Raw genomic sequence first — 19,587 nt, 5'->3', positions numbered from 1 at the left:
TTGAATGTTGGCAAGGAATGATGCAAATATGGAGACACTAGTAGATCTTGGAGCCCTGGAACTTCTTGTGGAGTTGGGAAGAACTGGCGATCAGACTGAGCAGAATGGTAAATGTTTTACGTGTTTGTTTGTTTGTATATAGGCTTATTTACAGTCGCCACTGGTAACCTATATGGCCGACTCCTCCAGAAGACTGTTAGCAATGTTAGTGGCAGGATAGTTCAGTGTATAGAAAATGCTCCAATTCCAGGAGCTTCCCTGGTTCTTTAGCATGCAGGGTATAAAGCAGCCCTACACAGGACTCATATCCCATTTTTGTAATTTTCAGTCGGAGGAATGGGGGCTCAAACTTTCAACTGCTGGTTTCGTAGTTAGACAGTACTTCCATTAGACTGCTGTATCCGCTCCTAATGTTTTACAGTACTGGGCCCAAGATATATAAAACTGTTTTAGGCCAGTTTCAAATCTGAAAAGCTGATTGATTTTGTCTGAGAATAAATTTGAAATTGACTAAGGCTGTATTCTTAGACTGGTGTCCAAATATCAGTTTTTATAAACTTTGACACAGTCTGACTCTGTAGTGAAACACCTATTTGAAGGCTGAAATGTGTCTGTTGTGCAGTGGTTGCTGCCCCAGAAAAGTTAATTTATTAATGAATTTAACTTGATGCTAAGCCAATAACTATATATAACATACACACTTACACATACATGATGTATGTTTGTTCTATAGCCTGAGTAAAATTGAAAGTATAGACATTTTTGAACTTTTTAACCATATTTTCAAAAAAAAACAACTGGTTATTATATTGCCGAATGTCGTTGTCCTTCGGCGTCAACGTTTGGTTTCCGCTACTGTTGCTAAAAATAGAAAAATGGTTTATACTCAGTATCTTTAGTTTGGTTACATCTGTTGTTAGCAAACATTTTGTTGTGGTAGCTTTTATCGAAGAATCATTAATTACATAAGGCAATGACAAATGTACTTTTCTTATACCTGTACTTTTGAATAGCATGATTGGATGCAGTCAGATATGTATAATAGAACATGACTACTTTTTAAACAGAACCTATTGGCGTGATGCAAAGTTGAAAATCTGGTGAAAATTTCCACGTTTCGTGTTATTTAACATGCACTAGTTTATAATCTTGCAACTGTTTATCAATGTAGCTTTAGAATCATGTTTCTTACTCTCACAACTCAAAACCGTAACACCTACTTCAGACACTGAAGACGGCAGCAGATGCTACAAAATATGTCTGATGTAATGTTGGTGTTTGAATTGTGCCTGTAAGAAACAGGTTCTAAATTGTATAAATACATTTGGAATTTATTATACAAATTCTTTTTTACAGAGAGTGTTGCAGCACTTTGGGCGTTATGTTTCGATGAAGATAACCAGTCACTGATTACGGGAAAAGCGGAACTTGGTGTTGTAGATTTACTAGTAGATTTAAAGCACTCGGAAAATGATAGTATAAAGAATTCATGCAATGGTGCATTGTGGACATTGAGAGATGCTTTAAAGAAATCAGTTTGTGAAAAATACAAGAAAATTGGTAAGTTGATGAAGCTTTATTGTTTCATGCCATCCCCTGTAGCTTACGTAAAATATTTAAGGGCAAAGTAACCACCTAACAATTTTACTTAAACCATTTACCTTTTAGTAACAGGTAAATCATTTGATACAGGTAAATTGCTTTCATTGTGCACAATGCCAATATTCCTAAAATTTCTAAGTTAAAACTTTTTACATTAATTTTATAATGCTGATCGTTTGGTTTTGAATAATTTACTTGAAAAATAGACCCTGTCTTATTTACTGAAACATTTATGCCAAGTTCAAGACCATTTTTAAAATAGAAATAGGGACACAATGTCATATTCAGGAATTCCCATTTTATAGTCTTTATAACCAGTGGCTTAAATGTTTTTCGAGAATACAGGCCTTGCATTACAAGTTTACTGACATTTTTTTTTTGCTTTTTTTGTGAAGAAATATTGTTTGTAGAAACAGAGATTATGTATTTAATTTGTATGCACCATCTCGGAGAGAGAAAAGACGATTGCAATAAATCATGAATTTCTTGGAAGTCCAGAAGACTGTTCAAAAAACAAAATAACGGTAATTGTGTGCAAGTGTTTGTTTGAATGGCACATTCTCACAAATAACTTGTAAATAGTCAAGCTAAAATTGTCATCAGTTTGAAGGTTAAAACACAAAACTACAATGAGAATTGAACAAAAAATATATAGCAACTATCAAAATTCTCTTTCTGTTCATCTGTTTCAAGATTTTACGGGGGCAGTAAAATGAGAAAAGCAACATTTTGGAATTTCATAATTTTGAAATTGGAATTTAGCCAGCTTTTACAATAATTTTAGACATACATGTGACACATGAAACTGAAATTTAGCCAGGTTTTACAATAATTAGACATATAAGTTAAATATGGAATTGAAATTAAGCCACTCTTTACAAAAGAAAATAGAAATACAGATTTTAAAATAGTTTTAGACATACATGCGACATATGACACTGAAATTTAGCCATTCATTTACAATAATTTTAGACATACAGCTTTTACTATAGTTTTAGACATACATTTTACATATGGAACTGAAATTCAGCAGCTTTTACAAAAAATTTAGATCTACAATTTGACTATGTATGTTTCTTGTCATTTCTTTACACGGAAAAATGGACCTTAAAAAATTATACTATTTTGAAAATAACTCTAAAAAAATAACAGCTTACCAGAAAGCTGGCTTAACTCACTAAATAGTAAAGAACTACACAATTGTTAGTTTTCTGTGTTTTGTATAGCTATTCTCTAGGTATAGCCAAGATTTTATTAGATGAGGTGCAAAGTGCAACCTTGAAACAGTAAATGCAATTACATACAGGATATGCTGGTCCCCCCTGCTGTGTACAGTTGTAGAAGAACATCAACATCTGTTCAAAACACATAGTGATAGGGCACATAATAGATACAAACTGACAGGTTTAGCAAACCAAAAAAGTAGGACATATTTATTTCTCTTATTAAAGGAAAATTATATTAGAATATACTGTGTATATTAATAGAATAAAAATGGCAAATTCAGCATTGTATACATAGTTATTTAATATTTAGTCATGATTACTCTGATTTTGTCCCGTGTTTTTCAGTGAACTATTGGTGGTATTTTGACAGATATAAAATTCGAAATCAAAGTTGAAAACCAGTTTTTGGACTACAGGATTGTGCTTTTCCATCCTTCTGTTATTTCATCGTCATTCTGTCATTCTGTCCATCAACACTTACATGTTCGGTCCATAACTCTGTCTTCAATCGATGGATTTTAATATTACTTTTGCTAAGATGTTCCCCGTAATGAGAAGACATGCAGTGCATGAAATTTAGACCCCTAGCTCAAAGGTCAAGATCACATATGGAGGTCAAATATCATCAGGGATTTTTTATGGTCTAGTCTGTAACTCAGCCGTTGTTCAATGGATTTTGTTATTACTTGGCACAAATGTTCCCCATAAAGAGGCAATGCATTATGCACAACTTTCAGACTCCTACCTGAAAGGTCTAGGTCACACTTGGAGGTCAAAGGTTAACATGGTATTAACAGGGTCTGTTATGTGTTTAGTCCAGAACTGTCAAAGACGGGATTATAATATTACTTGGCACAAATCTTTCCAATAATCAAATAACTTGCATTTGAAACTTCCAGACCCTTAGTTTAAAGGTGAAGATCACACTTGAAGGTCAAATCTCAGTGTGTTCTTTTTTCCTTCCTGGTCCATTACTCAAGTGTGACCTTGACCTTTGAACTAGGGATATGAAACATCATGTCATTTTGGAGAAAATTTGTGTCAAGTAATATTTCTCAAAAAGAAAAGGCTGATCGAGCTAAAAATAGAAAAACAACTTCGAAAGCTATCTACTCCCCGATTATGGAATAATTTCACTGAAACATCCTTTAGTGATCTTTTACAAAATTATTAAAACCACTCGTCATTTGTCAAAAAAGTCCATGGCTATAGGAAGCCAGTTTATCATTTTTTAAAGGCTCTAAGGAAAACTTTGCAAAGTTCTCTTTTGAAACTGAAAGCCAGTTTTCGAAGTAATTTTTCAGAAAATATTTCCTTCTTGAGCTGTGAAACTCTAGTGAGCAATTTAGGGCCTTCCTGTACGCAAATAGGAACTGTTTTACAGCTATAAAACGTTCGTAAATGAACTGTATTTTTAAATTACAGTTGTAAAATACCTGTAAGTGGAAAATGACTAGAAATACAATTGAACTTTACAGGTGTAAAACATGCAGTTCTAAAAAATACAGCTGTAAAAATTTACAGTTGAAAGTAACAGCTGTAAAATGTTCATGTCTCAAAATTACAGCTGTAACTTTTTTGGAGGGAAACATGAGTACTGTCAACCATCTTTAATTAATTTTGATGGGATATAACTGAAGTTCAAAGAGACACCACCTCTTCTAAATTATTGGAATTTTAACCATTATGGAGTAAGTGCATCTTTTTAATTATGTAAGACTGTTGTAAAAGGACATGTATAAGTAAATGCATTACTATTTACACTATATTTGAAGCTGATCAGTTTAAAAATGAAACTATTACAAAATGTCGTCTGTTTTCATGACAAAGAAAGTTTTATAAACAAGATCTGATACATAGTTTCTACTTTGTACTCTTTTTGCAAATGCTATACTGTAAACATATTTCATTGATGTTTACTTACAAGATCATTTATTTTGCCATTTTGTCGTAATTGCTACACTTTCTAGACAATTACAATTCATCCTAAAACTTTTTGTACCTCTGCTTTCGTCCCTTAAAATAATGTCCTCTTTTTTCAACACCTGTAATACTTTTACAGCTGTAACTGTTTTATTTTTACAGCTGTAAGTTTTGTTTACAGCTGTATCTCTTTTGCGTAATTCGAACTGTTTTACTGTCGTTTTACAGCTGTAAATTGACATCTACAGCTATAAAATCAATTTTGTGATATGAAATCTACAGGTATTAATTTGAAATAATCATGACTGTATTTTTTTCGAACAAAAAACAGGTCTTTTACAGCTGTATTTTATACAGGTTCATGGCAGCCTTGTGCTAATACAATTATAGCTTTAAACATTTCGTTTTTGCAAACAACTGTGTTTTATATGCATTCTAACAGACATAAAACTTGCATAATTCTGTATTATTGTCTAATAGAGCTTCTTTTTTCTATTATACTAAACAATACTTGCCTATGTAGCATATAATTTAGGTTTAAATATTGAAGTTGAATTTCAATTTATATTAAAAGTAGATAACGCACCTGTCCAAATAAGAAATATGTTTAAATACATGGTTTGAAAAGCTGAAGCTGCACAAGAACTTATAATGTTTGAGTCATTAAAGGAGGTTATAAACAAGAGATGTCCGTAAGACAGCGCTCTCCACTATTTGGCGATTTGACAGTAAAAGGAATATTTGTCTCAATAAGAGACCTCTACTTTAAAAGGAAGATACACCAAGGGGCATAATTCTGTCAAGAACACAAATTAGAGTTATTGGGATTGTTACCACACATGCAGATGATGATGGTAATGATATACTTTGAGTTTCAAGTCATTACCTTACATAGTACCAAAGTTATGTCAAGAAAACGAAGTTTGTCAAAAAAAAAATAGGTATGAAAGGGGCATAATTTGGTCAAAAATACAAATCAGAGTTATGGGGATTGTTACCACACATGCAGGTGATGATGATGATAAAGATACATTTTAAGTTCCAAGTCTTTATCTTATATTGTACAGAAAGCGAAGATTGCCAAAAAAACCTAGTATGAAAGGGGCATAATTCTGTAAAAAATACAATTAGAGTTATGGGGATTGTAACCACACATGCAGGTGATGATTATCAAAAAATATTTTTAATTTCAAGTCATTAGCTTTTAAAGTACCAAAGACATGTCTATAAAAGGAAGCTTTCGAAAAAAAAAAATAACATGAAAATAATTCCAAATATAACAACTTTGTGACCTTGACTTTGGGTATAATGGGTCCAGCCACTGCACATACTTTGTTTGTATGTTGGACAATGTTTATGTGAACTAACAGTAAGATATAAGCAATAGTAACAAAGAAATGACAGAAAAACAAAGCTTGCCGAAAAGCTTTAACCTTAAAAATAACCTAAGTATAACACCTTGGTGACCTTGCCTTTATGTATAATAAGCCCAGCCCCTGCACATACTTTGTTTGTATACTGGACAATGTTTATTTGAAGTTACAGTAAGCTATAGGTGTCATAGGACGCGAAACGCGTTTTATTTCTTTTGGCCTTGTAATTATTGCCTCATTGTATTTGAATCTATTGAATAAAATATGAACTCTAAATATCAGATGTACTACCTGTTATTCATTCTTGACCTTGACCAAGAGTCCCGTTATTGCCCTATATACTTACCTCTACTTCTGCCTGTACTAACAATTACTAACCTGTCACCCGTAACTAAGTCTCCGATGTTCGAGTATATTGTGCGATGCTCCATTGCACTTGATATCTTGACATTGGATTATATAGTTACGTTTGTGTATCATAATATATATGATAATAAATATCTAGGATATTTACTTATTTGCAGTTATCTATACGGCCAGACGGCATCACGAACCCTAACAAATAATTGCCGACTGGGCTACGTCGACAATAGGCAATAGTAACAAAGATATGACAGAAAAACAAAGGTTGCCGAAAAACTTTAATCAAGAAAGCTCACAACGACGCCGATGCCGACACCGACGCCGACGCCAGGGCGAGTAGAATAGCACCCCCCCCCCCCCCCCCCCCCCCCCCCCCCGCCACTTTCCGAAAAGTTGAGCTAAAAATGAATTCATTTATACTTTATACAATATTGATTTAATATCCAATCATATGAAAAATATATGAGAAGGCAGATAACAAAAATAGGAATTTTCAAGAAATATCAAATAGATATACTGTTGAAACTCAGTATCTGGAATTCCAAGTGATTGTTTTACTTTGAGATAACCAAAATTTGACTTAAAATGATATTTTGTGCAGGTGTTTTTGGGAAGGGACTTGGAAATGTCTTCAAAGTAGTCGGAATTTTGAGATAAACAAGGTCAAGATATCAAGTTTCTACTGTATCTTATGTGACAGCCACATTATAGCATAACTCTTTATGAACCACAAAAATAGATTTAATAAGAAGTATGCAAACTTTTTTTCTGGAACTGTAAGGTTTGAATAATGTTCATATTGTTTATTTGCTATCAAACTGAAAAAAAAATGAATGACAAATTTTATTTAATACAAAATCAGAAATATTCATAAGGTTTTAATTTTCACTAATTGCTGTGTGAAAATAAGTCCCTGCAAGAAGTTAGATTTCAATTACTTGTAGGGAAATATTTTCCAATATGACACGGGCAAAGGATTGGTCTTGTGCTATTACAAAACTTTGATAACATGAATATATCTGATATCTTACAGTACAAATACATAAAACAAATATTACGATAATTTAGGCGGAAAGTTTGATACTAATTATTGTATTGTTCTACTATGGCAGGTGAAGAGTTAGCTTCAAAGAAGGAAAACGTCAATATACTAAGAAGTAGGAAAGAAGCAGAATCAAATGAAGGACATGTCATGATTTCATACCAGTGGGCTGATCAGCATGTGCTGAAAAGTGTACGAGACAACATCAAAGCTAGAGGATATAAGGTATAAACAGACCATTTTCCGGTTTATTGAAAGGGAGTTTCAGGTGAAAACCGTAGAGGAAAAATTTGAAATTCTTTTAATTTCTGTTATTCATATACATGTATTAAACACGTTTTATCTTTTATTTACGGGCATACTTATGACAAAAATGATACTGTAAACTTAGATATGTTCGCGATTGCAATAGTTTGTGTTCTTCCGTCAGCTGACAGTGATATTGTAGCAGTATATTCTGTTAGCGAAGATTTCATGACAATTTAATTTCGCAAGAATATTGTTCTTGCGAAAATGCAAGATTTACAGTAAATTGATTAAAATGATGTGAGTTGGTGATTTTGTTGTTTTGCAATTGACCTAGACACTATGAAATCGTTGATATTCCCGAGGATTAATTTTTTTGGATTTCATGAATGTGTTAATATATATAATCCTATCAAACAAATAAAATGTCCATTCATTTCATATGGAAAATTTTAAATCCACAAATACAAATTGCAACAAAATAGCTGTTCTGGCAAAAAACATGTGAAATTTAAAGCTAACTTAATTAGATGATCTTATGCCAGGCTAGGATATTACCTGAAAACTACAAAAGAATTAAGTAAAGCTCTTGTATCAATTTTGTAGGTGTGGATGGATATCGACAAGATGAGTGGGTCCATTCTCGATGCGATGGGTAATGCTGTTGAAGGTGCTGTCGTGTTCCTTATGTGTATGTCTAACAAATACAAGCATAGCTCAGCTTGTAGAGCTGGTAGGTAACTTTGTACAGCCATTATACAGTCAAACCTGTCTTTAAAGCCCACCGTTTGGAGAATGAAAAAATGTAATTGTAAATGGGTTGTCTCTGAAGATAAGTGAAATTGCACTAATAATTAACAGGAAGAGATAATATTGACCTTTGAAGCAAGGCTGATGTTTGATTTTTGTTTAAAAGCCATCTTTGGTACAGGTTTGACTCTTATTGTCATTGTATATTAACAGTAATTGTATGAAATGAATGTTTATTGCACACTGAACTGTCGTTTCTGGTGAATTTACTCATGCTGGCAAAACCCATCTAGCACCCTCATGCCAGATGACTCTTGTGCTGTTATGGACAACTGAGGATATGTGCATTGATTATATGTTGTTTATGTGAACTTCTATAAATATCAGACACCTTTATAGGTGCTCTTTATTCCTTACAGTATATTTTCAAGTTAGAATAAGTTATTTTTAGAAAAGTTAATAATGTTATGCTAAAAGTTATAAAACGAAACCAGAACATTGTTGTTCTGCCTCAGTGCGACATTATGACATCATTTCTGTTTATGTGAATTATAGTTTCCAGTGCTTTGTTTAAATACGCTATTATAAGAAAGATTGCTACAAAGGAAGTACTTAATTTTTGCTTTGTTTGTGCTATACAATACAGAATGCAAGAAAAAAATCTACCACTCATAGTAGATGCAGATGAGAGTAACGTAAATGGCTCTAGAGTAACTGTTTAGCAGTATCTCGGCAGAGCCATATTACCGCTTAAACAGGATATTCCGATCTGCATCTACTGCTAGTGTCTAGTGACAGAATATTGTAGTAAAACTTTAAGTTAAATCTTCTTAACAGTGTTTAAATAAAGTATTTATAACGACAAGTTGGAACAATAGTGCACATTTAGATTAGAAAAGTAACTGCCTTATACTAATACATTTAAGTCATTTAGTCTAGTCCAGATTTCAATAAATGTGAGAGGTACAGGCATTTTGTTAGCATTTGGTCCCATATACTTTTTTAGTATAATTTGGGTATGCTGAATTCAAAAATATATGTTGGCCATCTGACAAATGATTTTTTGTAGGTCAAAATGGCGGAAAACAAAATGGCCGCCAAATTAAGATATTTCTAATATAAATATGTAATAGTATTACAATTATCCAAAAATATGTGGGTTTTTTTTATCAAAGTTATGTGTAACATAGTAACAGATTAAATTAAGAACACTTTTTTCAAAGATAAATAACTTTTAATCCAAATGTGTGCTCCGTTAGGAGAAAAAAGCAATTAAAAACCCACTCAAACTTGCATATTTCGCCAAAAAGGTAATTATCAAATAATTCACGTTGGTTATAATTGCAAAACTATTGCTGAATACAGTACACTAATTTCATATTTGGAATCACTTTACAGGACAGAAGCTAAATCCATAAACTGTTTATCATATAATAGTTTCAAAGTAATATATATTGAAATATTTGCTTTATTTCATGTTAATTTACTGCCCCGAGTTCATACAGCTGGTAATGCTTTTATCGCATATACATTATCTATATCTGTGCATAAGAGCCCAGTCTTTTTACAATCATGTCTGAGGGTCCTACATCCAGATGTACACTTGCAAGCAATGAACTCAATACAAGCTTGAGGAATTGGATCACGGGTAATAAGAACTGGCTTTAGTGTGTCATCTGCCACTTTCCATCCCATGTCGGAAGGTGCGGGCAATTCTGAATTGAGAACAGTTGATTTGTTCCATACCAAGGCTTGATAATGAGCTCTTCTAATGTGAAATGAGCAAGCATCACTGGTTGGGGTATGTGTTCAGGACTTGTAGACCTGCCAAACATTTTGAGCACTGTCAATACTACAGCATCTTGGCCATACACTTTGCAGATAAAATATTCCTAGTTTTTCTTTACTTCATCAGACAGTTATCCATATCCAAGACCTTCTATAAGTTTTGCACTGGCTGTAAACACTTTAAATACAGATCTTTAGAGATTCCACAGAAATTTGATGTTGTGTCACAGCCAATGAGTGCATGAAAGGCAAGTAGATTTCTACGCAACTCTTATTGAGGATTTATTTAACACTGTGTCGACTTGAATGTATTTTCATTTTTTCACTGTTCCAGCCATCATCCATACTGTTGCATTTATTTCCTGCAAGTGGCATAGTAAGAGCAAATACATCAATATCTCTGGCAGAAACAACAACAGTGACACAATTTGATCGTTTACTGCTGTGAACAGCATGGAGAATGGTTCTTGTGTCAGCTTCCTCGTGTTCAGCCTTTTATTCATCCAAATTAAGTTTAATGACAGTGTTTTCAACAGTTTTTTCATCCTAAAAGCCGACACCAACAACCAACGTCCTTTCTGTAGGTGATTGCATGATCGGCTTCTGATAAAACTGTACTACGTCAAATTTATTTGCTGGAAGTGCCAAAACTTTACACCAGATTTCAAATAATTCATTGATACTTGCAATCCACCCATTCTGGGGCACTGCCCATTTCAAATCCACAAGCTTAAAGTAAAGAGCCTGATCAACAGTTATAACTGAATGTGACTGTCCCAGTCTTCCTGATATATGCATACACTTCTGAACGATAGTGTTAAATGTCTCGATATCTCATTCTAAGTAAGATTCGGCGAAAAAACATGACCATTTTCAGGATCCATTGATTCCAGGTTTTGTTTTTCAGCTAAAGATGTGTCTACTAGTATGTCATTGTAGCTCAATCTGTGTCCTGCACTATGAAATAGGTTAACTAAATGTTTTAACCTAGTCATCTAGTGCTATGTACTTGCAAGTCCTGTTTAGGGGTCCATTTTTTTTACCATCGCTCACTCCATAAACAGTATCTTGTGCTACACTTAATAATTTTGTTTGCAGATCAGATTCAGATCTTTATGGTCAAATTCTTCATCTAGAAGCTCTTGGCCACCATACGTTGAATTCAGAAACATAAACAGACACTCCAGAACAGAATTTTCAGTCACACCCAGTCCAGAATGTCCTTCCAGAGAGAACATATCAGCTCTTAATTTTAGTGCTACGTATCCAGTCAAGAAGTCGTCACTGGAATTATATTTCTGTATTGTCAGCCGTTCATCACTATTACCAGTAGTATTATAATGAGCATCTTTAAGCACTGACGCAAAACATTCATATGGAACAAGAAGTGTATTCCTTTCATTGGAATATATAATTAGTGGAGTTACAAACTAAAACATGTTTCTCAGTTTACGTTGTAGGGCTTCTTAGAATTAAATGAATGACAAAGAATTGTTGAAGAAGTCTCTTCAGTACGTATGCGGTATCTGTTTCAACTGTCTGAAAGCTGCAGTATTTGCGATTTCATTGCAGCATACCCACGTTCATGTAAAAGAAAGATCATGGCAAGACCCATATTTGAGTTGTCCGACTTGGTTTTGCGAACTCTGTATCTAAAAGAATTAAAGGTTTTTTTTATGATATTTGCCCTCCGTTGACATCAGAGAGTCATAATCGCATTGTGTCGTCATGTTTAGCATCCTTTAAAATACTATCACTGACTAGTTATGTTAAAGAGTTTTTCATGTTTCTTTTTTTTCTTGACAGAACATACACATTTCTTAATTTAGTAGGAGTATATGATAAGTTTGATGAGGATGCAGCTTAATCTGATGTTTGTTCTATATTAAACTTAGCTTTGACTGAAAAGTATGTATTAGTTCTTTGTGGACAAAATTAAAATAACACTTTCAACATTTTTTGTCATTTTCATCTATTTTTTCAATTCTATTATAGGCCAGTGCTAATGGCTTCATATTTAGAAAAAAATCTCTAAACAAGTCTTGATTCAGCACACTCTTTTAGAGATGTTATGCCTTGAGGTTGTTTAGTTTAAAGCTTTGTCAGATTTTGCCTCCTGACAAATGATGCACTTTTCTGTGCTATCTTGAAATGGTCTCTTGAGATGCAAAGTCTTGTCCATTCTTACTTTGGAATATTATAAAACCTATTAAACAAAATAATATTTATTACTTATTATTCACAAGCAATTATAGTATATATAAAGCTAGCTTTAACAGATTCTTATAAATGAACTTATCACAGATACTGAAAATTAAAATAAATACAATTTCACCAAATCTTAAAATATAACAAAGTATATAAAGCGAAGCATCTCTAAAAAAGTTTAGAAATAAAATATACATGTAGAGTTGGCCTGCCTGTAAAAACAACTTCGAAAAGTCCTGATTCCATGAAGTATTCATGACATCTCTAAAACCTTAGTCGCCATATGACCTATCATGTGTCGGTGCGACGTTAAATCCAAAAAAAAAAAAAAAAAAAAAAACCTTAATGATCATGAGAGTGTGTACTTGTCAGAGTGTGTGCTTGTCAGAGTTAATGTACATTAAATAACTCCAAAGAGTTTAGATAAAGACTTTAAAAACATGATTTGACTCAAATTGTTATTGTGATAGAGACCTGTATTGTTTATACTAATTAAGTTCACATTAGCCTTAATCTTAATCCCTGTCACACTTAATTTTCATCAATTATTATGATTCTAAGGTATTAAAAAGTTGATTATTAAATAGAATGATCTTACCAGGATAAAATACGTTCTACACGGTATTCGGTTCATTACAACAATGTCATGTTAATTAAGTTTTAACTTCCCCATTGTTTATTTTTTCTTAAATGACTATTTTAGAACTGCAAAACCATTTCATCAAAATATTTTCTTTTTTGACATAAAATTCCGGCGGAAGTTTTCAATCATATACTTATTCTCATTTTTCTATTCTATAAATGTATATTTTTTTTTAAATTGTCTTCAAATTCCCCTTTCTGAACCCCGTAAAGTTCACATTTTTAACTTGTGATATATTTTATTGATAAATATTTACTCAGTTATACTAATAACATGAAATAATTTGTTGAAACATATCTAAAGATAAAGGTTTGTATCATAAAGTAATATTGATGGAAAAGTTTTTGTTAAAAACAGTGGTCATTATTGCCCCCATTTTTAACCCTTTCAGAGGCATTTCCCAGATGGCCAACATATATTTTTGGATTCAGCATAACCAAATTATGTTAAAAAAGTATGTTGGACCAAATACTAACAAAATGCTTGTAACTTCTTAAATAAGCTTATATCTGCAAAATCGGACTAGACTAATTTTATCTCACTTGGGTCCGAAGTGCTCATGTTGAGCTATTGTGATCATGCTGTGTCAGTCGTCCATTGTGCATGCGTCCTTCGTTAACAATTTCTTTAAATGACATCTCCTCTAAAACTACCAAATGGATTTTGATGAAGCTTGGCGTGTGATTGTTCAAACAGTTCTACTTGGTTGCACTTGTGGGGCCACCAGAGCGAAGTATAGAAAAATCTCCTCCTTAACCTCTGGTCCGATTTTGAAATGATTTCACACAAATAGTCCTTATGTAACCTTCTACCAAGACTGTTCAAATTATTTCAATTAATCAAAAAACATGGCCATAAGAGCCGTAGTTACTTTTCCCAATATATATGTAGTGAAAACTTTAAAAATCATTGTGTGACTCTCTACTAAGACTGTTCAAACTAATCCGATTCATTTAAACACATGGCTGCCAGAGGTCGTGGTCTCCATCCTATGTATAAAGTGGAAACTTAAAAAGTTTTCTTGTATTACACTGCTGGCCCGATTTTAAAATACTTTCACACAAATGGGCTTTGTGTGACTATCCACCAAGATTGTTCAGATTAATTTGATTCCTCACAGACATGGCCAACAGAATGCGTGGTCACTTTCCCCTGTATGTATATATTGAAAACTTTAAAAAATCTTCTTGTATGAAAATGCAGGCCCGATTTTGAAACATTTTTGGTCAAATTGTCCTTCTGTGACCTTCTACAAAGATTGTTCAAAATTATCCTGATTTGTCAAAAAACAAGGAGGGTGTAGTCACTTTTCTTTATATGTATGTAGTGAAAAAACCTCCTTGTTTGATATGTAGTGGAAAAATCTTTTTGTTTGACATTGTTATATCACATCATTTTCTAAACTTCTTACTTACGATACCTCCCCCACACCAACCACCCCCTGCAACCTACACAAACATTAACTGCCCATATTTATTTAGCAGAAACTTTAAAAATATTCTTTTCAGAAAACACTCGCACTATATAACTATACTAGTAAATTCACAGATATTTTCGTTGCATAACCATCTACCGAAACTATTCATACAAGCAGCGTAACTCAGGTGAGCGATCTAGGGCCATCATTGACTTTTGTTTATACAAAATAACGACTACAGCATTATTCGTCATATTGTATAAGTCAATATGTTAAACATCGAGTGTTTGGTATTTCAGGATCTTGGAACAGATTGCAAGCTATAAAAATATGTTTGCAGACCAGTCTAAATATTCTAATGCTTGATGGGTTCATTTTGAGATCAGTCTTGAAATTGACCAATCACAAAGATATATTCTGAGACTGGTTTTCTAACTCAGTTTTACAGTCTCTAACCTTGTCCAATGGCTGAAGTTGATTTTCAGATTGTAATATATTTAAAGGTTTTTCTACAACCAAGCTAATCTGAAATCATTATACTTTGCAGAGGCTGAATATGCGTTCCAGCTTCGCAAGAAAATCATACCCCTGAAGATGGAACCTGGTTACAAACCAGATGGGTGGCTAGGAGTTTTATGTGGTGCAAAGTTATACTTTGAGTTTAGCCCAAAATATGCATTTAAAGACAAGATGAAAGCATTGCTCAAAGAACTTAATCAAGTCTTTGGTGAAACTGCAGACACACCTGATTCAGGGGAGATAATTAAACCTCAAACTGCAGTAGTAAGTCTGTATTACTTTGCACATATTTTATTTATTGTATGAAGGATATTTTTACAGGTATAACTATACTAAAAAAACTTGTGCTGGAACATTTCAAAATAAATGCAGACTGTTATCGCTTTGAAGATGGGTATGTCGTAGTTAATTGCTCGATCGCTTAGCTCAATAGGGAGAGCGTTGGTCTTGAGTTCGATTCACGGGCGGGGCGTATGTTCTCTGTGACGATTTGATGAAAGACATTGTGTCTAATATCATTCGTCCTCCACCTCCGATTCATGTGGGAAAGTTGGCAGTTACTTGCGGAGAACAGGTTTGTACTGGTACATAATCCAGGAGCACTGGTTAGGTTAACTGTCTGCCGTTGCATAACTGAAATACCGTTGAAAAAAGCCGTTAAGCCCAAAACAAACAAACGATCGTTCATGTAGGTTAGTCATACAGTTGCAAAGATATGAGCAAATACTCAAGATAGCTAGGGGTCCAAGGGATCCAAACAGAAAATAAAAGGAAAATGACAAGGGACTACATTTATTACTTATATGTGCCCAGAAGCTGGAGCTGTTAATGTGATATTTTGCTGGAATAACTTAAGAATATTTCGACCTCTGGATAAATCCAAATACTTCATAGGATGATTGTTTGTTATAGACAGACAACACTGTTGCTTTGAGGATCAGTCTTGTAACCTTGACCTGTTTACACATACAGATATATCCGAAATGAACATAAAGCTATGGAACATATGAATTTTTGCAAAATATACCTATACATTTTGAAAAGGGAAAAGAACTCACACTAGTTTTTACAAATATTTAATACTGCTTTTCACTTGTCTTGTTTCTAAGCGAAAGAAAAATAAAAACAATCAAAATTTCATCCCTACTGCGAGCAATATTACTATTTATTATTATATACCTTTGTCCTAGGTTACCCAGCCAGCTGGAGCACATGTAGTGGAACATCCAGACACTGCCTCCACTTTGAGTGGAACAGTTGCTAGGATAACTGTTTCCAAGACAACCATTGATAAAGTAAGGAAATGGTCCAACACTGATTTAAAAAATTGGATTGAAAGGAATGGTTTGCAAACGTAAGTACTAGTAAATAGAAATTGGATACATTTCATCCACATTGTTAAGAACTGACACTTTGTAACTTTTTATAATGTTTTTGGACATAAAATTGATTCATAATCACCCTATTTTAGGTTTACAGACACAAAATGGTGCAAAAAATTGTAATTGCATAATGGCGGATACCATTATTCTCTTTATTGCAGCCCTTGGATGTTTTATAGGATAAAGTTGACCAGCTATTGAGTGTATTGTTGCCTTTGAATGGGTATGTTGCACCATTTGTAAAATGAATGTTTTTAACTCACCTGTCACATATTGACAGGCTGAGCTTTTGTGATCGCCCTTCGTTCGTCGTCCGTCGTCCGTCCGTCCACAATTTCTGGTGAACAAGGTAGAGACCACATTTTGCAGGCAATTTTGATCAAACTTGTACAAAACTTGTATTGGCATGATATCTCAGTTCCTTTCGAAAATTGGCCAGATCCCATCATGGGTTCTAGAGTTATTGCCCCTTAAAGGGCCAGAATTTGCTATTTTTGTGCGTCAACAATTTCTTGTCTGCACGATAGTGGTTTTATTTATGATTTTATTTTAACCAAACTTGCACACAACTTGTATTACCATAAGATCTTGGTTTCTTTCTCGAACTGGCCAGATCCCATTATGGGTTCCAGAGTTATGGCCCCTGAAGGGCCAAAATCAGCTTTTTTGACCTTGTCTGCACAATAGCAGCTTTATTTATGATTTGATTTTTACCAAACTTGCACACAACTTGTATCACCACAAGATCTTGGTTCCTTTCCAGAACTGGCCAGATTCCATTATGGGTTCCAGAGTTATGGCCCCTGAAACGGCCAGAATTGGCTATTTTGACCTTATCTGCACAATAGCAGATTCATTTATGATTTGAATTTAATCAAACTTACACACAACTTGTGTCACCATAATATCTTGGTTCCTTTCTTGAACTGGTCAGATTCCATTATGGGTTCCAGAGTTATGGCCCTTGAAAGGGCTAGAATTAACTATTTTGACCTTGTCTGCACAATAGCAGCTTCATTTATGATTTGAATTTAATCAAACTTGCACAAAACTTGTGTCACCATAAGATCTCGGTTCCTTTCGTGAACCAACCAGATCCCTTAATGGGTTCAAGAGTTACGGCCCCTGAAAGGGCCAAAATCAGCTTTTTTGACCTTGTCTGCAGAATAGCAGCTTCATTTATGATTTGATTTTAACCAAACTTGCACACAACTTGTATCACTACAAGATCTTGGTTCCTTTCTTAAACTAGCCAGATTCTTTTATTGGTTCCAGTGTTATGACCCCTGATAGGGCCAGAATTAGCTATTTTGACCTTGTCTGCACAATAACAGCTTCATTTATGATTTGAATTTAATCAAACTTGCACAAAACTTATGTCACCATAAGGTCTTGGTTCCTTTCTTGAACTGGCCAGATTCCTTTATGGGTTCCAGAGTTATGGCCCCTGAAAGGGCCAAAATTAGCTATTTTCACCTTGTCTGCATAATAGCAGCTTCATTTATGATTTGATTTTAACCAGACTTGCACACAACTTGGCAGATCCTTCTTTTGTTCACTTACAATATTTTTTTTAATTACTTCCCTTTTATGTTACTATAAATAGCTTATTTAGTAACTTTTTTATTATTGGCCGTAGGGAAAAACCGAGACCACTTTTCTATGGTACAACATGGATGGTACCTCCAATTTTAGGTGTATTTTGACATATCTGTACCTTGTAAGATTTTTTTTCTTTTTGGTTAAATTTTTCCCTTTGTCGTTCCTGTCCTTTGAACTTAGACATTTTTTCTGAGGAGTTAGATTTATTTTTAATTTCTTCCCTTTGTTGTTCCTGTCCTTTGGGCTTCATCAGTCAGAATTTTGCTCCTAACCTCCTCTGATGTAATCCTTCGGGCATGAAACTACTGGCCTGATTTATTTGAAGTAACTTTAAGAAAATTTCAACTATATTTTCTCATAATTTTTTTGATTGATATTGATTATGATTTTTTTACCTTCTTGTTCTTAAGTGCAATGATAACAGGTGAGCGATATAGAGCCATTTTGGCCCTCTTGTCATTAACTTTTCTGTTCCATTTCAGATGTGGCATCAATGGCCTGACAGGGGGAGAGATAGCACTTTTAGCAAGTATGCGTGTGGAGTGCCCAGAATTCTTCTACAAATGCCTACAAGATATGCTCAAAGTGAAAGACTTGCTTACAATGTCCAAGATAGTTTGGGCTTTACATGATCTATCTTAGAAAATAGTTCACTACTGACCATTCCTAGCCAACGTGAGGCTTAAGACAAAGCTAGCGCAGACAGACTAGCTCGACTTAGGCACTGTACAATTTTACTAATTTACAATCAAGTCCCTGAATGACTTAGCTTAGTTGATTGTGTGCTGGTGCACTATGTATCAGGGAAAGCTTTTGAAAATATGTTAGCTTTTTACTTATTTACAAACAAGATCACTAAATGGCGCAGCCGAACTGATGTTGCGCAAATGCACGACATAGGCTTAGGCACTGCATAATTTTACTAATTTACAAACAAGATCTCTGAATGACTTGGACTTCTCGAATGTATTCTTGTGCGCTAGGTATCCGTGAAAGATAATAATATCTTTGGTCATGACAATGATCATGTAGATATATGTTTTTGCATTTATTTGTAAAACTTTTATCTTTCCTTCTCTCAAATGTGTTGTAAGTCTGTATTTCAAATAAAATGTTATCGAAAAAATGCTGAAGGTTCTCTGAAACTGTCATTATGGTTATGTTATTCTTTAAGGTAGTTCTGCACGTTTGATAGACCGGAAGTGATGGCGTAACGTCGTTTATCCGGAAAACGTAGAATAAAGCCTGGATTCGGCGTATGGAAATGAAAATCATTTCATGAATTAATGACAACCTGTTTGCAAATTTATTAAAATGACACTGTTACTATATTTCTAAAGTAAAAGAAATGATATTAAAACATATGACACGTTAAATAATTCAAATAATGTCTCAAAATTAGCGTGGAATATTTGGTGCACTTTAATCATGGTCAAATATCTCAAAAATAAGCACACGGACCTATACATTTTATTTTGCCATATTTAAGGCCATATGATTATT

General features: G+C 33.8%; 1 protein-coding gene across 1 annotated transcript; it reads left to right on the top strand.

Annotated features, from left to right (window-relative positions):
• Nucleotides 1-8: 8 nt before the first annotated feature.
• Nucleotides 9-18,726, top strand: LOC128549332 (uncharacterized). The gene is made up of 7 exons (XM_053525927.1): nt 9-107; nt 1,357-1,560; nt 7,600-7,754; nt 8,382-8,508; nt 15,129-15,364; nt 16,291-16,454; nt 18,567-18,726. Exons 1-7 carry the CDS (start codon nt 29-31, stop codon nt 18,724-18,726), a joined length of 1,125 nt encoding a protein of 374 aa, XP_053381902.1. The 5' UTR covers nt 9-28.
• Nucleotides 18,727-19,587: the final 861 nt, after the last annotated feature.

This window comes from Mercenaria mercenaria, chromosome 16, assembly GCF_021730395.1.
Source record: "Mercenaria mercenaria strain notata chromosome 16, MADL_Memer_1, whole genome shotgun sequence".
Lineage (NCBI taxonomy): Eukaryota > Metazoa > Mollusca > Bivalvia > Venerida > Veneridae > Mercenaria > Mercenaria mercenaria.
The sequence above is the reverse complement of the archived record's forward strand: the minus strand, read 5'-3'. Positions and strand labels throughout refer to the sequence as shown.